The 15,728-nt window shown below is 43.2% G+C and overlaps 1 protein-coding gene across 6 annotated transcripts in view; it reads right to left on the bottom strand.

The window, feature by feature from the left end:
- Nucleotides 1-15,728, bottom strand: part of IARS1 (isoleucyl-tRNA synthetase 1) — a 113,545-nt gene that overhangs the window by 7,915 nt on the left and 89,902 nt on the right. For 5 of the 6 annotated variants that reach the window (XR_009819782.1, XM_062008105.1, XM_062008104.1 and 2 more), the window contains 6 exons: nucleotides 13,324-13,498; nucleotides 12,484-12,591; nucleotides 12,145-12,245; nucleotides 10,030-10,206; nucleotides 6,530-6,641; nucleotides 5,527-5,652 (listed from right to left, as the gene is read on the bottom strand). Coding sequence is in view for 5 of the 6 variants with exons in the window: in XM_062008105.1 (XP_061864089.1) it covers nucleotides 5,527-5,652; nucleotides 6,530-6,641; nucleotides 10,030-10,206; nucleotides 12,145-12,245; nucleotides 12,484-12,591; nucleotides 13,324-13,498 (799 nt within the window). In the remaining variant the exon portion in view is untranslated. Of the gene's footprint in view, nucleotides 1-675; nucleotides 722-5,526; nucleotides 5,653-6,529; nucleotides 6,642-10,029; nucleotides 10,207-12,144; nucleotides 12,246-12,483; nucleotides 12,592-13,323; nucleotides 13,499-15,728 lie in introns of those variants that run through there. The other variant, XM_062008108.1, reaches the window with a different exon arrangement.

Genomic DNA, 15,728 nt, shown 5'->3' with positions numbered 1-15,728 from the left:
AAGCAAGATAATAACTAGATTAACAAGTGGAGAGGAATGAACAAGATTCCATCATCAGGAAGTGGAGGCAGCAGCACGTGGGTCCTACTGTATCCCTCAAGAAGTGTCGCTTTGCCGTTTCCATACGGCTCCTGGCCCACAGCGCTCCTGAGCAGCAAGAAACACTTGGAGGGTGACCTGACCCTGTTGTGGGGATTTGCATAGATCTGTGGAGGGCAACAGGGTGTGAGCTACAGAAATGGCCATGTGTAGACTGAACAAGTTATATTTTGAGTTACAAGGCTGCTGAGGTTTTCACAAGGAAGAACTCATGAACACAGCTGTCCATGGAGTCAGTGCATGCAGCCCTCAAAACACAGGAACAAAAAAGGGGAGTGCTTATTCTTATCTAACAATATACCTGAAAACAAGCAGATACTTGAGAGCAGCTCTGCAAAGAGAGACCTGGGAGTGCTGGTTGATAATAAACTAACCATGAGCCAGCAACATGCCCTCATGGGCAAGAAGCCAATGGCAGCCTGGGGGCATCAAGCAGAGTGTGGGCAGCAGGGCCAGGGAGGTTCTTCTCCCCCTCTGCTCTGCCCTGCTGAGGCCTCATCTGGAGTCCTGTGTCCAGTTCTGGGCTCCTCAGCTCAAGAGGGACAGGGAACTGCTGGAGAGAGGTCAGTGCAGGGACAACAAGATGATCAGGGCACTGGAGCATCTTCCTTCTGAGGAAAGGCTGTGGGACTTGGGGCTGTTTAGTCTGGAGGAGACTGAGGGGGGATCTTATTAATATTTATAAATATCTAAAGGGTGGGTGTCAGGAGGTTGGGACATCCCTCTTTTCTATAGTAGCCAGCAACAGGACAAGGGGTGATGGGATGAAGCTGCAACACAAAAAGTTCCATTTAAACATCATGAAAATCTCTTTCAGTGTTTGAGTGAGGGAGCCCTGGCACAGGCTGCCCAGAGGGGTTGTGGAGGCTCCTTCCTTGGAGGGCTTCAAGACCCACCTGGACACGTTCCTGTGTGACCTGATCTAGGTGGACCTGCTTCTGCAAGGGAGTTGGACTGGATGATCTCTTAAAGTCCCTTCCAACCCCACCATTCAGTGATTCTGTGATATTACAAGTGCTCATCAATATTAAAAACACTTTTTAAGTTAGTTCTCTCTGCAGCTGAGATTTCAAGTGGTAAAGCTCTCCTAAGGTGCCTTTTAAAAATTAAAGAATAATAAAAAACCCTTTATATATTCTGCTTCAGAAAAAAGTGCTAAGAATAGAATCCAAAATAACACTGGCCATCTTGAAATGATGAAACAAGACATGGGCTAAGACGTTTCTAGGGGGACTAGCACCTCATCTTCCCTTTCTCAGCCCTATGTTATTTACAGCTTAATTTTTTTCTCATAAACAATTTTTCTTTTTAAATAGGCCTTTTTCAGTCTGAGTTGCTTCCATGAAAGCCAACACAAGTCAAAAACCAGTCCCAAGAAGCTTAGAAAACGTTCAGCTTTTCTGCTATCTAGAGCAAAAAGAAAGTGACAGACAACTGTTTCTACCACCTGACTTGAGCCCAGTCAGTTGCCTTCAAAGGAATAATTCTTTTAAATGCAAAAGAGACAAATTCCATTCTCGGTTTCTGCAGGTCAGTGCAAGTCTCAGAGCCTTGCTCAGTGCCTGTGCAGTTACTCAAAACACATTGATACGCTGCTGGAGGGGAAATGCTCATCCCCTTATTCCAACATTGCGCTGAAAAACAGGGACATGACATATTGTAGCCTGCCTTAATACAAAACTGTCTGACTGTGCCCTCATGCAACCCTAAGCAAACCTTCAGTACAATTAGAAAACAAGATAATAAATTACTGCAAGTAAACAGCCCTTAAAAGCACAAGGAGGAAAATAAGGAGGCAGAAGTATGTCTTACTGGGTCACAATTTGCATGGGAACGATTCAGCAACAATGTGCCCAGAGTGTGTGATCTTTCTGTGCAATCCCTCTCAGGAGGGGCTGATACCAACCCCCTATCTCACCTACTGAGAACCTGGGATCGCTGTCAGGCCTCACCTGACATCACCCATCCAAAGGCTGGGCAGATAAAGCACAGGGATTGTCTCCAAGGCAAACACCAGGAATTGCAGTTCAGTTCTCTAACATCTTTAAGCTATTTTCTCCGTACACATCTTTAACCCCGAGTCCTCAGGGAGTTGTATCTTCTGCTGATCAATACTTCCTTGAGATCTCTGCCAAGCTTCAACACAAGTGAATTTGATAACCCAATTTCTCCAAGTAAATTTCCATATTGTTAGTAAGTGGGCAGGGGAAAAAAACCCCAGAACAACAAAGCCACTCATTGCTCTGCACAGACCACTCACCAAGTTTAAAATCAGCCACTAAAATTCCCCCAAGATGGGAAGTCCCAAAACAATAGCTACAGAGCAAAAGTGATGTGGAAAGGAAAGAAATGACACCTTTGCTGTTACAGTGAAAATGAACCTTTGAGAAAAAGGAAAGGTTTAGATTTTCTCTGCCACTTTCCTTCAGGAATTCAGCATTAACAGATATATGCTGCATCCCTTTGTCCTGTTAGTGGCAGGAAAAGAAACCAAACAAGGATTCCAATACAATCTAAATATATGTATGTAATATAATTACATAATATATAATCTTAACCAGATGGGTTTCTCAACTCTTCTTGGCCTTTTGCAGGTCATTACTTAATATTCATGAAGGTAACAAATTGTAGTAGTACCATAAGCACATAACACATTACTATGAGGCATATGACTGCTCTTTGGAAAAGGATTTCAAGGAGAACTCTTTCATCACAGAATCATAGAATGGTGGGGTTGGAAGGGACCTTTAGAGATCATCCAGTCCAACCCCCCTGCAGAAGCAGGGTCACCTAGATCAGGTCACACAGGAACGTGTCCAGGTGGGTCTTGAAGAGCTCCAAGGAAGGAGCCTCCACACCCTCCCTGGGCAGCCTGTGCCAGGGCTCCCTCACTGAAACAGTTTGTTCTTATGTTTAAGTGGAACTTTTTGTGTTCCAGCTTCATCCCATCACCCCTTGTCCTGTTGCTAGCTACAACACAGAAAAGGGATGTCCCAGCCCCCTGACACCCACCCTTTAGATATTTATAAATGTTAATAAGATCTCCCCTCAGTCTCCTCCAGACTAAACAGCCCCAGCTCCTGCAGCCTTTCCTCGTATAAAAGATGCTCCATTCCCCTGATCATTTTGGTGGCTCTCCTTTCAAGTATAGCTGAAACTTGAGGATGATACTGAGAGATCCAAAATTTCCTGCAAATCACCTATAACTGAAAGCAAGAAATAACCATTTTGTGTGACAGAACTATTTGGTTCAGCTGAGCACAGCTTGGAGAGAGGTTTAATCACAGCAAGGTAATCAATTACATCAGACATTAAACCTCCTAAACCATTCTGGAAATACTTTCAGGAAAAGACAAGTAAGAAAACTAGAGATGGTAACAGTGACATAACAGGCAAAAGCAAAACTATCCCCCTACTGATGCTGTAGGTAGACAAAGAGCTTTCACAACAGCCAACTATAGTGTCTCCCCTTAGATGAAAACACATTATGAAAACATCCATGAACACACACTATAAAGGTTTCCGTAGCTGCCCAATTACCAAGCTTTGCAATGTTTTTTCATTTCTTTGTGACTTCTCTTAGACTTGCTGTGAATGGTGGGGAAACAAAGTTTGAACTTAAAGAATGTGCCTGTAAATAACACTAAAAACATGCTGAGAGTTTACTGACACTGTCCTATCAAGCATGGCCACTGAGGAATACTTTACTCCCTGGACTTCCTCACTAAAGCATTTGGTTATTGATCTCATATTTAAATTGCAACTTCTTCACTAGTATAGAATATAGAGTACTCTACACTATACTAGTGTAGTACAGTGGTATCAGAAATAGTGTGACCAGTAGGGCCAAAAAAGTGATTGTCCCCTGTGCTGGGCCCTGGGGAGGCTGCAGCTCCAGGGCTGTGCTCAGTGCTGGGCCCCTCACTCCCTGCCACAGGGACACTGAGGGGCTGCAGCTCCAGGGCTGTGTCAGTGCTGGGCCCCTCACTCACTGCCACAGGGACACTGAGGGGCTGCAGCTCCAGGGCTGTGTCAGTGCTGGGCCCCTCACTCACTGCCACAGGGACACTGAGGGGCTGCAGCTCCAGGGCTGTGCTCAGTGCTGGGCCCCTCACTCACTGCCACAGGGACACTGAGGGGCTGCAGCTCCAGGGCTGTGTCAGTGCTGGGTCCCTCACTCACTGCCACAGGGACACTGAGGGGCTGCAGCTCCAGGGCTGTGTCAGTGCTGGGCCCCTCACTCACTGCCACAGGGACATTGAGGGGCTGCAGAGCCGGGCACAGAGCTGGGGAAGGGGCTGGAGCACAAGGGGCTGGGGAGGGGCTGAGGGAATGGGGTGTTGAGCCTGGAGAAGAGGAGGCTGAGGGGAGACAGGAGCCCTCTCTGACACTCCCTGACAGGAGGCTGTGGTGAGGTGGGGGTTGGTCTCTTCTCTGCAGTAATGAATGACAGGACATGGGTAAATGGGCTCCAGTTGTTCCAGGGGAGGTTGAGATGGGACATCAGGAAGAACTTTTTCCCTGAGAGGGTTGTTAAGTATTGAAAGGGGCTGCCCAGGGAAATGATGGAATTCCCATCCCTGAAGATATCAAAAAGACACATAGATGAGGTGCTGAGGGACAGGGGTTAGTTTAGTGCTGTGTGAGGTGAGTGGTTGGACTCAATCTTAAAGGTCTTTCCCAACCATAACGACGCCGTGATTGCTCAGAGGGACTGAAACGGCACACAGTATGTCACAGTAAAACAGCATCTTGATGTCAGGGCACAGAAGGTGTGTCTGTCTCACAGTCACTAATTGCAACACCTTTCCTAGTGTTTTTCATCTCAGTTCCACTTGTGTCATCCTCATCACGGAGCAAACTGATGCAGTCTGTAAGCCCACATCCAACCCAGAGAGGGCCTTTTACATCCTCATGGCCCAACAGGGGCAACGTTCAAGCTGCAGAAATATTCCATTGTTTGTTCTACAGAAGAAATGCAGAGATCCTCAAGTTTTTTTCTCAGCTGAAAAAACAACATTTTTTCCTCTGCAAAGAGCAGTTTGCATTCAATTGAAGTTCTCACCCTGCCTACTGAGGCATTAGGGGCAAAAAAACCAGCATGCAAAAGCTGATGGCAGTCTGCCATCAATATATAGCCTGAGCCCAATGGAAACACTTCTGAAACAAACCAGATTTTGTCCTGATGAGGACTGCAGTGGAAATAAGAAAACAGAAGAGGAGATGAGCACCATTTAGCAGCAGCTTTTGGAAATATTTTGATGTGACTATTATAGCTCTGTACTATAAAACAGACTATTCCCTTACACACATTCTTGTCGATTTTGTATACACAGAGAAAAATTATCACTGAACAACTCTACAGTCAAATAACTCCCAGCTACTGCTAGAAAGACTTTTCAATTTTCATTGTCATACTCCATTTACCTGTTTTTCCATTAAAAACTGTCAGTTTGATATTTTTAAGACCAAAAATGCTGGCGACAGCATCTGTAAGTCCACCGAAGTTCAAGATATTATCTCCTTTTGGATTTTCCAGCAGCAACACACCATCTAAAACCAAAATTAAGAAATTAAAATGCAGTTGGAAAGCAGCATTCAAGTTTCAAGGGTTTTCTAATGACTGTTTCTAATTACTTTCAGTGAATTTCCAAGCTAACTTCAAACTGGCATCTTCCAGAATTCTTTTAGCAAGAAAGGGCAATAGGGAGATGGACTCCAGTGTACTTCAGCCTTAGAGTATGGAAGCCATATTTGTGTTCATTAAAGCAGTCAAGTTTTTATTGTCACTTGAATCATAATCCAATATTATATTGATTAAAGACTGGCAGGCTGTGTTCCACCCCCTGAGAGGTTCACCGGCATACACAATGGTGTTCATCATCATTCAGTAAGCAGCTTTGTAACCACATCACACAAGACACACTCACTTGCACACAGAAACTGTGAACACACATAGGGAAAAAGTTTCCAGAGAGTGCATTTAGTTTTCTCTCCTTTTAATTCAGGACTCAATCATGCAATACTTCTAAATACCACAGCACTCATCTTTGTGCCCTCCAAGACACAGTCATCACATTCTCCAGTTGGTTTTATACTGAATGTTTTTCAAAGCCAGTATCTCCTCCATAGAAAGCAGAACAAGTTCTTGAGGTGGATGAATGCTGAGTGTGTATGTGTCCACACAGTCACCTCCAAGCCCTTCTGCAGAACAGAAACAATTCCTGTGCACACCGCAGTATTTACTCGAGGTGCACCCCAGAAGACACCACAGACAGCACGTGGCTTTGCTTTTAATAGGCTTACTTTAAAAAAATTATGTAAAGCTACAATTGGAAGGGGATCTGTAGCATCTTTCAAACAAATGAGTAGCCCCAACAACCTTAACACCACCCCTGACCAGCCCAAACCAGCACGTGCACATTCCTACCTTGCTCTGTCCCATTAACACAAACTTTGAGGTTGACATAGGCACAGGCTGGACCAACACACTGACACAAGCCACCGCTGACGAGGGTAATTTCTAGCTCTGATCCCTTCAGCTGAAGAAAGAGGAAGAGTTTGATTGAGTTCTGTTTTACTAAATAAACACAACAAAATATTTCCTCTAAACACTAAGATTGCATCTTACACTAAACACGACTATAGAATAAAACAGCAACTTTTGCCACGTTTCCCTTCAGAGACAGAGCTCTTTGAACAGGAGTTGGTCTTTAATACATGTTAAAGACACAGCAGTTTTGAGCACCTAAGGAAGCCAGAGGGGAATAAACAGTCTAATCTTCTCAAGTGATGGGACAGTGGTGTTGGTCTCCCAAAACATAACCCAGAAGTGAATTTACTTGAGAACACTCTTCCAGAAGTAATTCAGAGTGTCTAAAGACAGGCCTGTGCTCGCAGGCACTGTCTAGAGAAGCCTTCATCTCTCTCCAAAGGGCTACTGAGAACAATCAGGGGTAGTAGTTGCCTTCATCAGCCTTTGTGAATATCTCTCCATTAGCTATTAGTGAATCATTAGAACTTGAGACAGTCCATCAAGCAATGGAACACGTGTCTGCCTGTGCCAATGAGAGACCTGAGAATCTGCAGCAATACTACAGAAACTGTAAGAGGCCTTAAAGCAGAGTTTTAAGTCTATGCTTTTTCCAAGTATGGGTCTTTTCCTGAACTGAGCACAGGCTGGAACTGCTCCTGCACCAACACTAACTTGCATGAGAATCACACTTTAAAAGATCTCTTCACTGAAACATTTATTTCAACAAATACCATCCAGAAATCCCTTAAATGAACAACTGTTACTAGGCTGCCATTTAAGCCAGATTTTTGTAAATTTAGAGAGAGTCTTTGGTAAGAGTCACAGCCCAAAACGTGAAGAGACAAACTTGGAAGTGCCACTCTCTACTGAGCCCCTGAAAGACACACAGGGAGCAGCAAATCTCATTCTGTGTTTATCCACTCTATTAGAAACTAAAAGGTCAATTTTTAAGTATCTGCTTTTCCATTCCACTATTTAGTCTAGAGAGGAGACTGAGGGGGGATCTCATCAGTATTTACAAGTAGCTAAATGACGGGTGTCAGGAGGTTGGGGCAGCACTTTTCTCTATGGTGTCTAGCAACAGGACAAGGGGTGATGGGATGAAGCTCCAACACAAAAAGTTCCATTTAAACATAAGACTATTTCAGCGTTTCAGTGAGGGAGCCCTGGCACAGGCTGCCCAGGGAGGGTGTGGAGGCTCCTTCCTTGGAGGGCTTCAAGACCCACCTGGACACGTTCCTGTGTGACCTGATCTAGGTGGGAGCTGCCTCTGCAGGGGGGTTGGACTGGATGAGCTCTAAAGGTCCCTTCCAACCCTACCATTCTGATTCTCTGATTCTATTTCCTGAGCAACTGCTGATATGTTTTTGTTGTCTCTCTGGGCAAGTCTTTGGGTGAGGAGTTCCTAATTAAGGCCTTGTATCAAAAGTTGATCCAGGACAATTTCACAGAAATAATCATCCTGAATGTAATCAAAATGCCTGCAGAAAAGACAGAGTGCATTTCATTTTGGTTCCAGTCTTCACATGTATTCAACATCATGCAAACCTCTGTTGCTCCTTTTAATAACTTCCAGAAACACAGTGCAATGATCCTGTCCCAACTGACTTCTGCACTTGTGCAGAATTACACACTTCATTCTTTTAACTTGCACCTGCTTTTCTATCTGAAAATGTGCAATGGTCACTGAAGCACTTTCCACATCAATGCTGCTTATCAGCCCCTACCAACAGAAGACAGTTGATGCACAATTCCATTTGAATTGACATCTTCATAGTCTTTATGCCCAAAACCATAAGTACAGAAAGCAGAACAGTTGTAACAGATGATTAACCATAACTACAGATTCACTGCACACAGCTGCAGCTCTGCTCAATGCTCCACAAAGGGCCAAACTCCTACACTGACAGGATTTCTAGAGAAGAGCTTTTTTCAGTTCAGATATTTTTATTCACTGCTCATAACATGACAAGCTAGTTGCTGCAGAACACAAGGGATGTAAAAGAAAGTAAGAAGGGATTCTTCAACTACAGCAGCAGCAAAAGGAAGACCAGGGAGGATGTGAGCCTGCTGCTGAACCAGGTTGGTGCCCTGGTGACAGAGGATACAGAGAAGGCAGAGCTACTGAATGCCTTCTTTGCTTCATCTTTATTGAAGGTCAGCCCTCAGCAAGCCCAGTCCCTGGGGGAATAGAGAGAAAGTCTGCATATAGAAAGACCCTCTCTTGATTGAGGAGGTTTGGGTTAGGGACCTGCTTAGGCTAGCTGGACACTCACAAATCCTTGGGTTCCAACGAGATGCACCGAAAGTGCTGAGGGAGCCACTGGTGTGGTTGCTAAGCTGCTCCCCATCATTTCTGATCATTAGCATTACATTCTAATTCAGATTTGATGTTGACTTCACACCCTCAGCAGTATCCCAAACTAATAAGTACTTGGAAGAAACAGCAAAATATCTTCGCCAATTTCTCAGCCTCAATATTTTCCACTTTTCTGTAGTTTTCTTCCCTGTATTTGTCACTGGATTAAACTAATAGTTCTGAAAAAGGCCAAACAGAGCTTTGTTTCAAATCTGTACAACTTCAGAAGTGTAGTTAATACATACAGAACATCTTTACCTGTGCTGTCACTAAGACAGATAAAGTCTAAGCTTCCCTTTCAGCCTTTCTCAGATCTCCAAGCCATTCTGTAAATCACATTTTAAGTTTGATACACACTAAGGTTGTGTCTCTCTGCTCTAGCATGGCACTCAGATTGAAGAAGACCATTCACTACTCTGCTGGGAACACCTTTTGATGATAGTAAGTTTGAAGAAAACCGTGGCAAAAGTATTCTCAAAACATGTCAGAAGAAACAATCAAAGAATACAAATGAAACAGTTGAAATTTGCTGCTGAAAGAATGAACAAAGCAGCAAAACTGCATTGTTATGCAAGACCTAACTCCAGTAAGATGGGGGAGAAAAACCCAAGCATCCTTAAACATTAATAACCAAAGCTGGTCTTCAGCCAAAAGGCAAAATTTAGCCTCAAAGCAGAACACTTCTAATACAAAAGCATATTAACTTAAAGATCAGAGCAACAGTATTTTTGCTGTCTAAACAATGCACTAATCCAAGTCCAAATATCTGTGTGTATTCAGCTTAATACCAACAGCTACACAAGATGTTTATTTTGGTATCCGAGCAGCTTCATTTTCAGAACTACTGCACACACAGAAGCCAACATTTTCTTCTCTAAAACAAGAAGACTAATGTGGAAATGTATAATTAGGAACCAATATCCACTCTATCCCACCAACACATATGGACATACAATTGTTCTGCTACTGAAGCACTTTGTTCAGTTAAGAGCAGGTATCAAAATGAACCACGCAGTCGAGGTTTTGTCCCTCTCACCTGGGTCGTTTCCTGGATGAGCACTTCTTTTGAGGTAGGCACCGGGTAAGGCTTCAGGGCAGCCTTTATTGTTGCAAAAATGAAATCTGTGTGTTCCTTAATAATGGTATCCAGGTAGTCACCTTCTGGATGTGATCTGTAGTACACTGTAATCTCATCTGTGGGAACCAGATTTCGCTGTAGGACATACCAAATACACTATCAGTGGGAACCAGATGACTTTCACACATCCAGGCTAAGAGAAGACTACTTGTTAAAGAAAAAAATTCCCTGAGAAAGACACTTACCAGACATTTGTTAAAAAGTTTCCACAAAAAACTGAGAATAAAGCAATTCTTGTGTCAGAAGGGCAACAAAGATGTTTGAAACACTGCGAGTTGTTCTTCAAAAGGTAATGAATAAATAGTGTCGCACTCAAAACGTCCCCCTTCCAAATTTATGTCCCAGCTTGCCCCCATAGTGAGCTGAAAGCTCACCAAGGGTATTAAAAAGCTTCACTTGAGTATTAAAAAGCTTCACTCAAAGCACGAGAATTAAGATTTACATGTCCTGTCAGCCTGAAATTAAACCCTCAGCTATTTATTGAACAATTGCTCAATTAGTGACATTTCTGTAACACCCACCAATCTCCAAGGCATTCTGGCATTGTTCTGGAAGCTGATGACCACACTTTCAAGTTTTCCCAACTAGCTTTGTCACATCTCACATACTTACTGAGGAGAAGGGCAATTAATTTGAACAGTAAGCTTATGAAATGAGAGAAAAATTCTGCTTCAGTAAGAAAATGGTTTCAAGGGAAAAAAACAGCAGCATCAAGAGAACTTTTCTAACATCTGCTAAAAATAACAACTACAGCCCTCAAAACGGCCCTAATGCCAGTAACAGGTCCAGTGGACCTGGAATGTGTGGTTTGGATGTGTACACCTGTGTAACAGGAGTGGCAATGACAGAATAAAAGCACAATAGCATCACAGTACTTGACCTTGCCTAACGATTAACGTGATCTTCATTTAAGGAAGGATAAACTACAATCTTACTCGATTTAAATTTACTTCTGTAATCACATAACTTCCAGGAGAGTTTTCTTTTCATGACCACATTCCTTCCTGATTTTATATAGAAATGAATCTAAAGAGGTTTTTGTAATGTGTATTTTATATGTAACTATTCTGGTACCAGTTTAGCCCTTTCAGTCTTATACTGAAGATTCATGCAGTTTTAATCATAGAAATATCTTTTCCTCAAAACATAGGTCCCTTCCAACCCCTACCATTCTGTGATTCTGTGAAAGTTTTCCCTGCACATCTGTTTAGAGCTCTGGGCAAGATTTCTTCAGGTCCAAGTCTGAAAAAGACACAAATCCTAGCACACTGCCACCAAGTCAGTCGAGTAGGAAAACCACTCTACACATATCACAGAGCACCATCTTCCACCTTTGCAATGTGCATGAAGGGACAGGGGATATTTTTGCTTTGCAGGGTTTTTTTGTTTTGAACTTGCAGGTTCTGAAACCTTTAGCACTCTTTGTACCAAGTTAAAGATTACTTCATGTCCTCTCCAGATGAAAGGCTTTTGAGACTTGTCACTGCCTCCAGGGTGACCATGCTTTCTTGGCACACAGTGGAGATAAGGGAGTGTGGCTCTTTCAGGATTAGTATTGCAGAGGGAATGAAGTCACGTTGGTTCATTTAACATGAAGGTCAGAGAGCATCATTTGTGTGTGTGATGACAATTTAGAGTGGAATCTTTAACGTACATCATGTGCCAGAAATGCCTCTCGCCATTTGCCAAGACACAAGCTTGTTTCTCCTACCAGTCCCAGGCTCATGTGCCTCAACTCCCCCCAGTCCAGCTGACCTGACACACTAGAACCAACCACACCAGAAAGTCCCTCCTGGCAAGAGGAGGGCAGGCCAAGAGCTGCTGAACTGGGACTATGTAGTCATGTGGGAATTCAAAATGGAGCTAATGATTTGTAATCATTTATGTCCAATTAGAAATGTAGATGGAATACATGATATAAGGTCTCCTGTTTAATTAAAAAGGTCAGTTTCTGCTGCATATTTCCCAAAGATGTAAATGAAAAGGTCCTGTTCCAAACCATTGCTTCCCAACCTTTTTGCGAAGCTTCTGGATGCGATTAATCACCTCCCGAGCAACTCCTTCATCCACCATGGACTGGTCTGGGGTAACATCTAGCAGAACTAAAACCTGAGGTGATGCAGAGAAGTCAGATGAATAGGTGACAAACTTGAAATAAGCCAGCATTAACTCACAAAGCAACGTGTTGAAGAGAGAAACTAATATCTTCAACATGCTCCTGGAATTTGTTGAACTACCTGAATAAAGCAAAGCCACCCCAGCTTTCAGTTCATCATTTTCATATTACCTCTAAAGGAACCCTTCCCTTAATCAAAACACACAAAAAAAAGAAGAAATAATGAAACACCTGAGCATCAGAATGTGCCTCATACTGGGCAGATCCTCCTGCAATCTGGTCGAAGGCATACATGAGGCGAAGGTCTTCCCTGTGCAGCTCGTGGCCTTCCACAACAATGGTTCCTGCAGAATTGGTAGATGAAGGGCATCTCTTACCATCAGAGTAAAAGGAAAAACTGCATTCCAAAAGCTTTTAAAACGAGTATCAGACTTGAAATGCAGGGAATGCAGGGGATCTGCAATAGAGTTCAACTGCAGTGAGGCACTGCACTGTTCCACGCGTGGATTTCCCATCCAAGCACTCCTCCAGCAGCAGAACTCACTCCAGTGCAGATGCCTCAGCAGCTGTGTGTGTATCACTTTCAGCTAAAAAATCACCTGTACACTCAACTAAATCAAAGTTTACATTTAAGCAGTTAACTACACAGATACAGCTAGGAAATGTACCCACTTGTAAGTCTGGAATTGAAGCAATGCTTTTAGAATGCAAACTATTGCACAGATCCTCAAATCTGACACAGTCTTACAGAGCAGCTTACCCTCTACTTCATTTTGGCCTCAGAGTAGCACTTAAACAGGGAACAGTAACCTGGGAACAGGAGATTAGTATCCATGGCCTACTGTCAGCAAAACAATAAAACAACTTTTCTCCTATTCTCACAGGGAAGAGGCCTTAAGGCCTTTCCCAAAAGTTTCCCAAAGCCCACAGAAAGATAATTTACCTGTTCCTGCAAATGCTTGACTGACACACATAAATCAAGCGCAATTGTTTGGTTTCTTTCTGGTGAGCCAAATGATTTTGGATCTTTTTTTGGCCAACATTGCCATCACTTAGTGATTTGCACCACTACATACCCGTCTCCTGGAATTTCTCCAGCTGCTCACTCTTCAGCTCTTTGATTGCAGCCATGACAAGCTTAAATGCACCTTTCAAACGCTTCCCAAGCACCATATGATCTGGTTCTGCCTTCAGCCGGACTCCATACTTATCTTTATTAGTAGACAGTGTCACCTGACGGACATTAAGTTCCTACACAAATATATTGAGAGGAAAAAAATGAAGAACAGTTATCTCTGACAGCTGTGGGAAGGGTACAAAACCAGGGGCCACAGCACTAGGGAGGTCCAAAGTCTCACGCTGCACAACCTTTATGTGCTCATCTCAAGGAACTAAGTCATTTGCCAATGCTGCAAGAGCAAATAAACCCAACCAATACTGAAACCGCCCTGCAACAGATGATCTATCCTCCCCTTCAGCCTTTAGGCTGACATTTCTCTGCTATTAATAGACACCCGTCAGCTTTCAAGTCAAATCACATCCCTGTTCAACAGCCTTTTTTCTTTTACTCTTACAACTGCCTGAAGAGGGAAAACTATTACCCTTTGTGTGCAATGCCATTAGAACACACACTGACAAAATTCAAGCAGGAAAATTCTGCTGAAATAGCCCTTTCACTATGCATTTAGACAGAAAACTATAACCAAGCATTCTATGGTTTAGACTGTACAAATGCTATTGCCTCATTTTGTCTCTTGGTTTACCTGTTTATTTCTAGGGCATTACAGCACAGAAAGTCACCGTGCTCAGAAGAGCTCCTGCCCATGCTGTAGTGTGCCAGAGCAGCTCATAAAACTTGTATGTGCTTCAGGAGAGGCCCCACACCAAGGATGCTTGTCACTGCAGAAACTTAGGTGTGCCCATGTTTTAAAAGTAACGTGTGCAGGTTTTGCCCCCATGTCTGAAGGGGAATAGAACGCTGCCATCAAAAGTTTCACAGACACATGATTACCAGGAGAGTGTTGCTACAGTATGAAGAAAGACCATGGCTAGAACTCTTTGGAGAGAAGAAAACTGAAGAGGAATATGACTGAAGTTTAAAAGATTATTAAATAGGTGGGTGAGGAATGTCCTCCAAGGACCCCTCAAGTCAGGAAGCGTGCACTGGAAATAGGAGATCGATTTAAGAGGGAGATACAAACGTAGTTAACCTTTGGAACTTAATGCCACAAGAAGAGGTAAAGCAAGAGGGTATCACCAAGCTCAAAAAGGAATTAAGCTCTTAACAGCAGGCACATGAGAAGATGCTGAAGGGAACAAGCAGGCACGTGCCCTTGAGTAGCTTTAATAGTATATTATAGTGAATAGGACAGGAAGCTACTGAAAGAAGGGGCCAGATGCTTGTGCTTCCTCTGAATGGATTCCAACCATTGAAGTAGAGAACAGAAGGCTGAGAGGAGACATGATCACTCTCTGCAACTACCTGAAAGGGTGTTGTAGTGAGGTGAGGGTTGATCTCTGCAGTAATGAATGACAGGACATGAGGAAACAGCCTCAAGTTGCCCCTGGGGAGGTTTAGATGAGACATTAGGAAGAATTTTTTTACTGAGAGGGTTGTTAAGCATTGGAAGGGGCTGCCCATGTTGGTGATGGAGTCACCAGCCCTGGAGATATCGAAAAGATGCATAGCTGAGGTGCTGAGGGATATGGTTTAGCTTAGCCTTGGTCTTAGCAGTGTGAGGTAAGTGGTTGGACTCGATGGTCTTAAAGGTCTTTTCCAACTGTAATTGTTCAATGATTGCAGGAGACAGCACAATGTACTAGATGACCAGAAGTCATTTCTTACATTCTTAATTATAAATATTTTCCTCACCACATATGCACATTCAAAACCACCAGTAACAAACCCCACAAATCTTATTACACAGCCTGAGCATCCTACAATGCCAACTCTGAAAATACACAGCAAAGCTCTCCACCCTACACTTAATTCTGTCCAATGAACAAATGCATTACACATATTATTAAAAACACCAAAGAATAATGTCTTGGAATACCTCCTGTACTGTATTTCAGTACTATCTTGTGTTTTCAAGAGAGTCTGATTTCACCCTGCTTTGTAAAGACAGGTAAGAAGCAAGGCAGGACTTGCACAGCCTCACTCTCAGTCCTGGGTGTAACACAGCTGATATTCATTGCCAAGATTCAACTCTTCCACAAAAGGTACAAACCCACACATATCTGGAGCACATTTCACTATAATTCAGCAGGATTTGTCTGTCAGGCTGCCCAATACTTGAAGCACTCTCTGTTTAAATCTCCACTAGAAGGTTGTTCACTCAGTGATTCTGTGTCACATTGATGTGCATTTGGCAAGTCAGCTGCACGTCATTTAGGAAGCAGAAGTAAACGGTAGCATCGGCATGACAGGGCTAACAAGTAGCCAAACATTTAGATTGAGAAGTAATGCTTAAATACAACC

The sequence above is a fragment of the Colius striatus genome, chromosome 15, assembly GCF_028858725.1.
Source record: "Colius striatus isolate bColStr4 chromosome 15, bColStr4.1.hap1, whole genome shotgun sequence".
NCBI lineage: Eukaryota > Metazoa > Chordata > Aves > Coliiformes > Coliidae > Colius > Colius striatus.
This window is presented reverse-complemented; position numbering and strand designations above follow the sequence as displayed.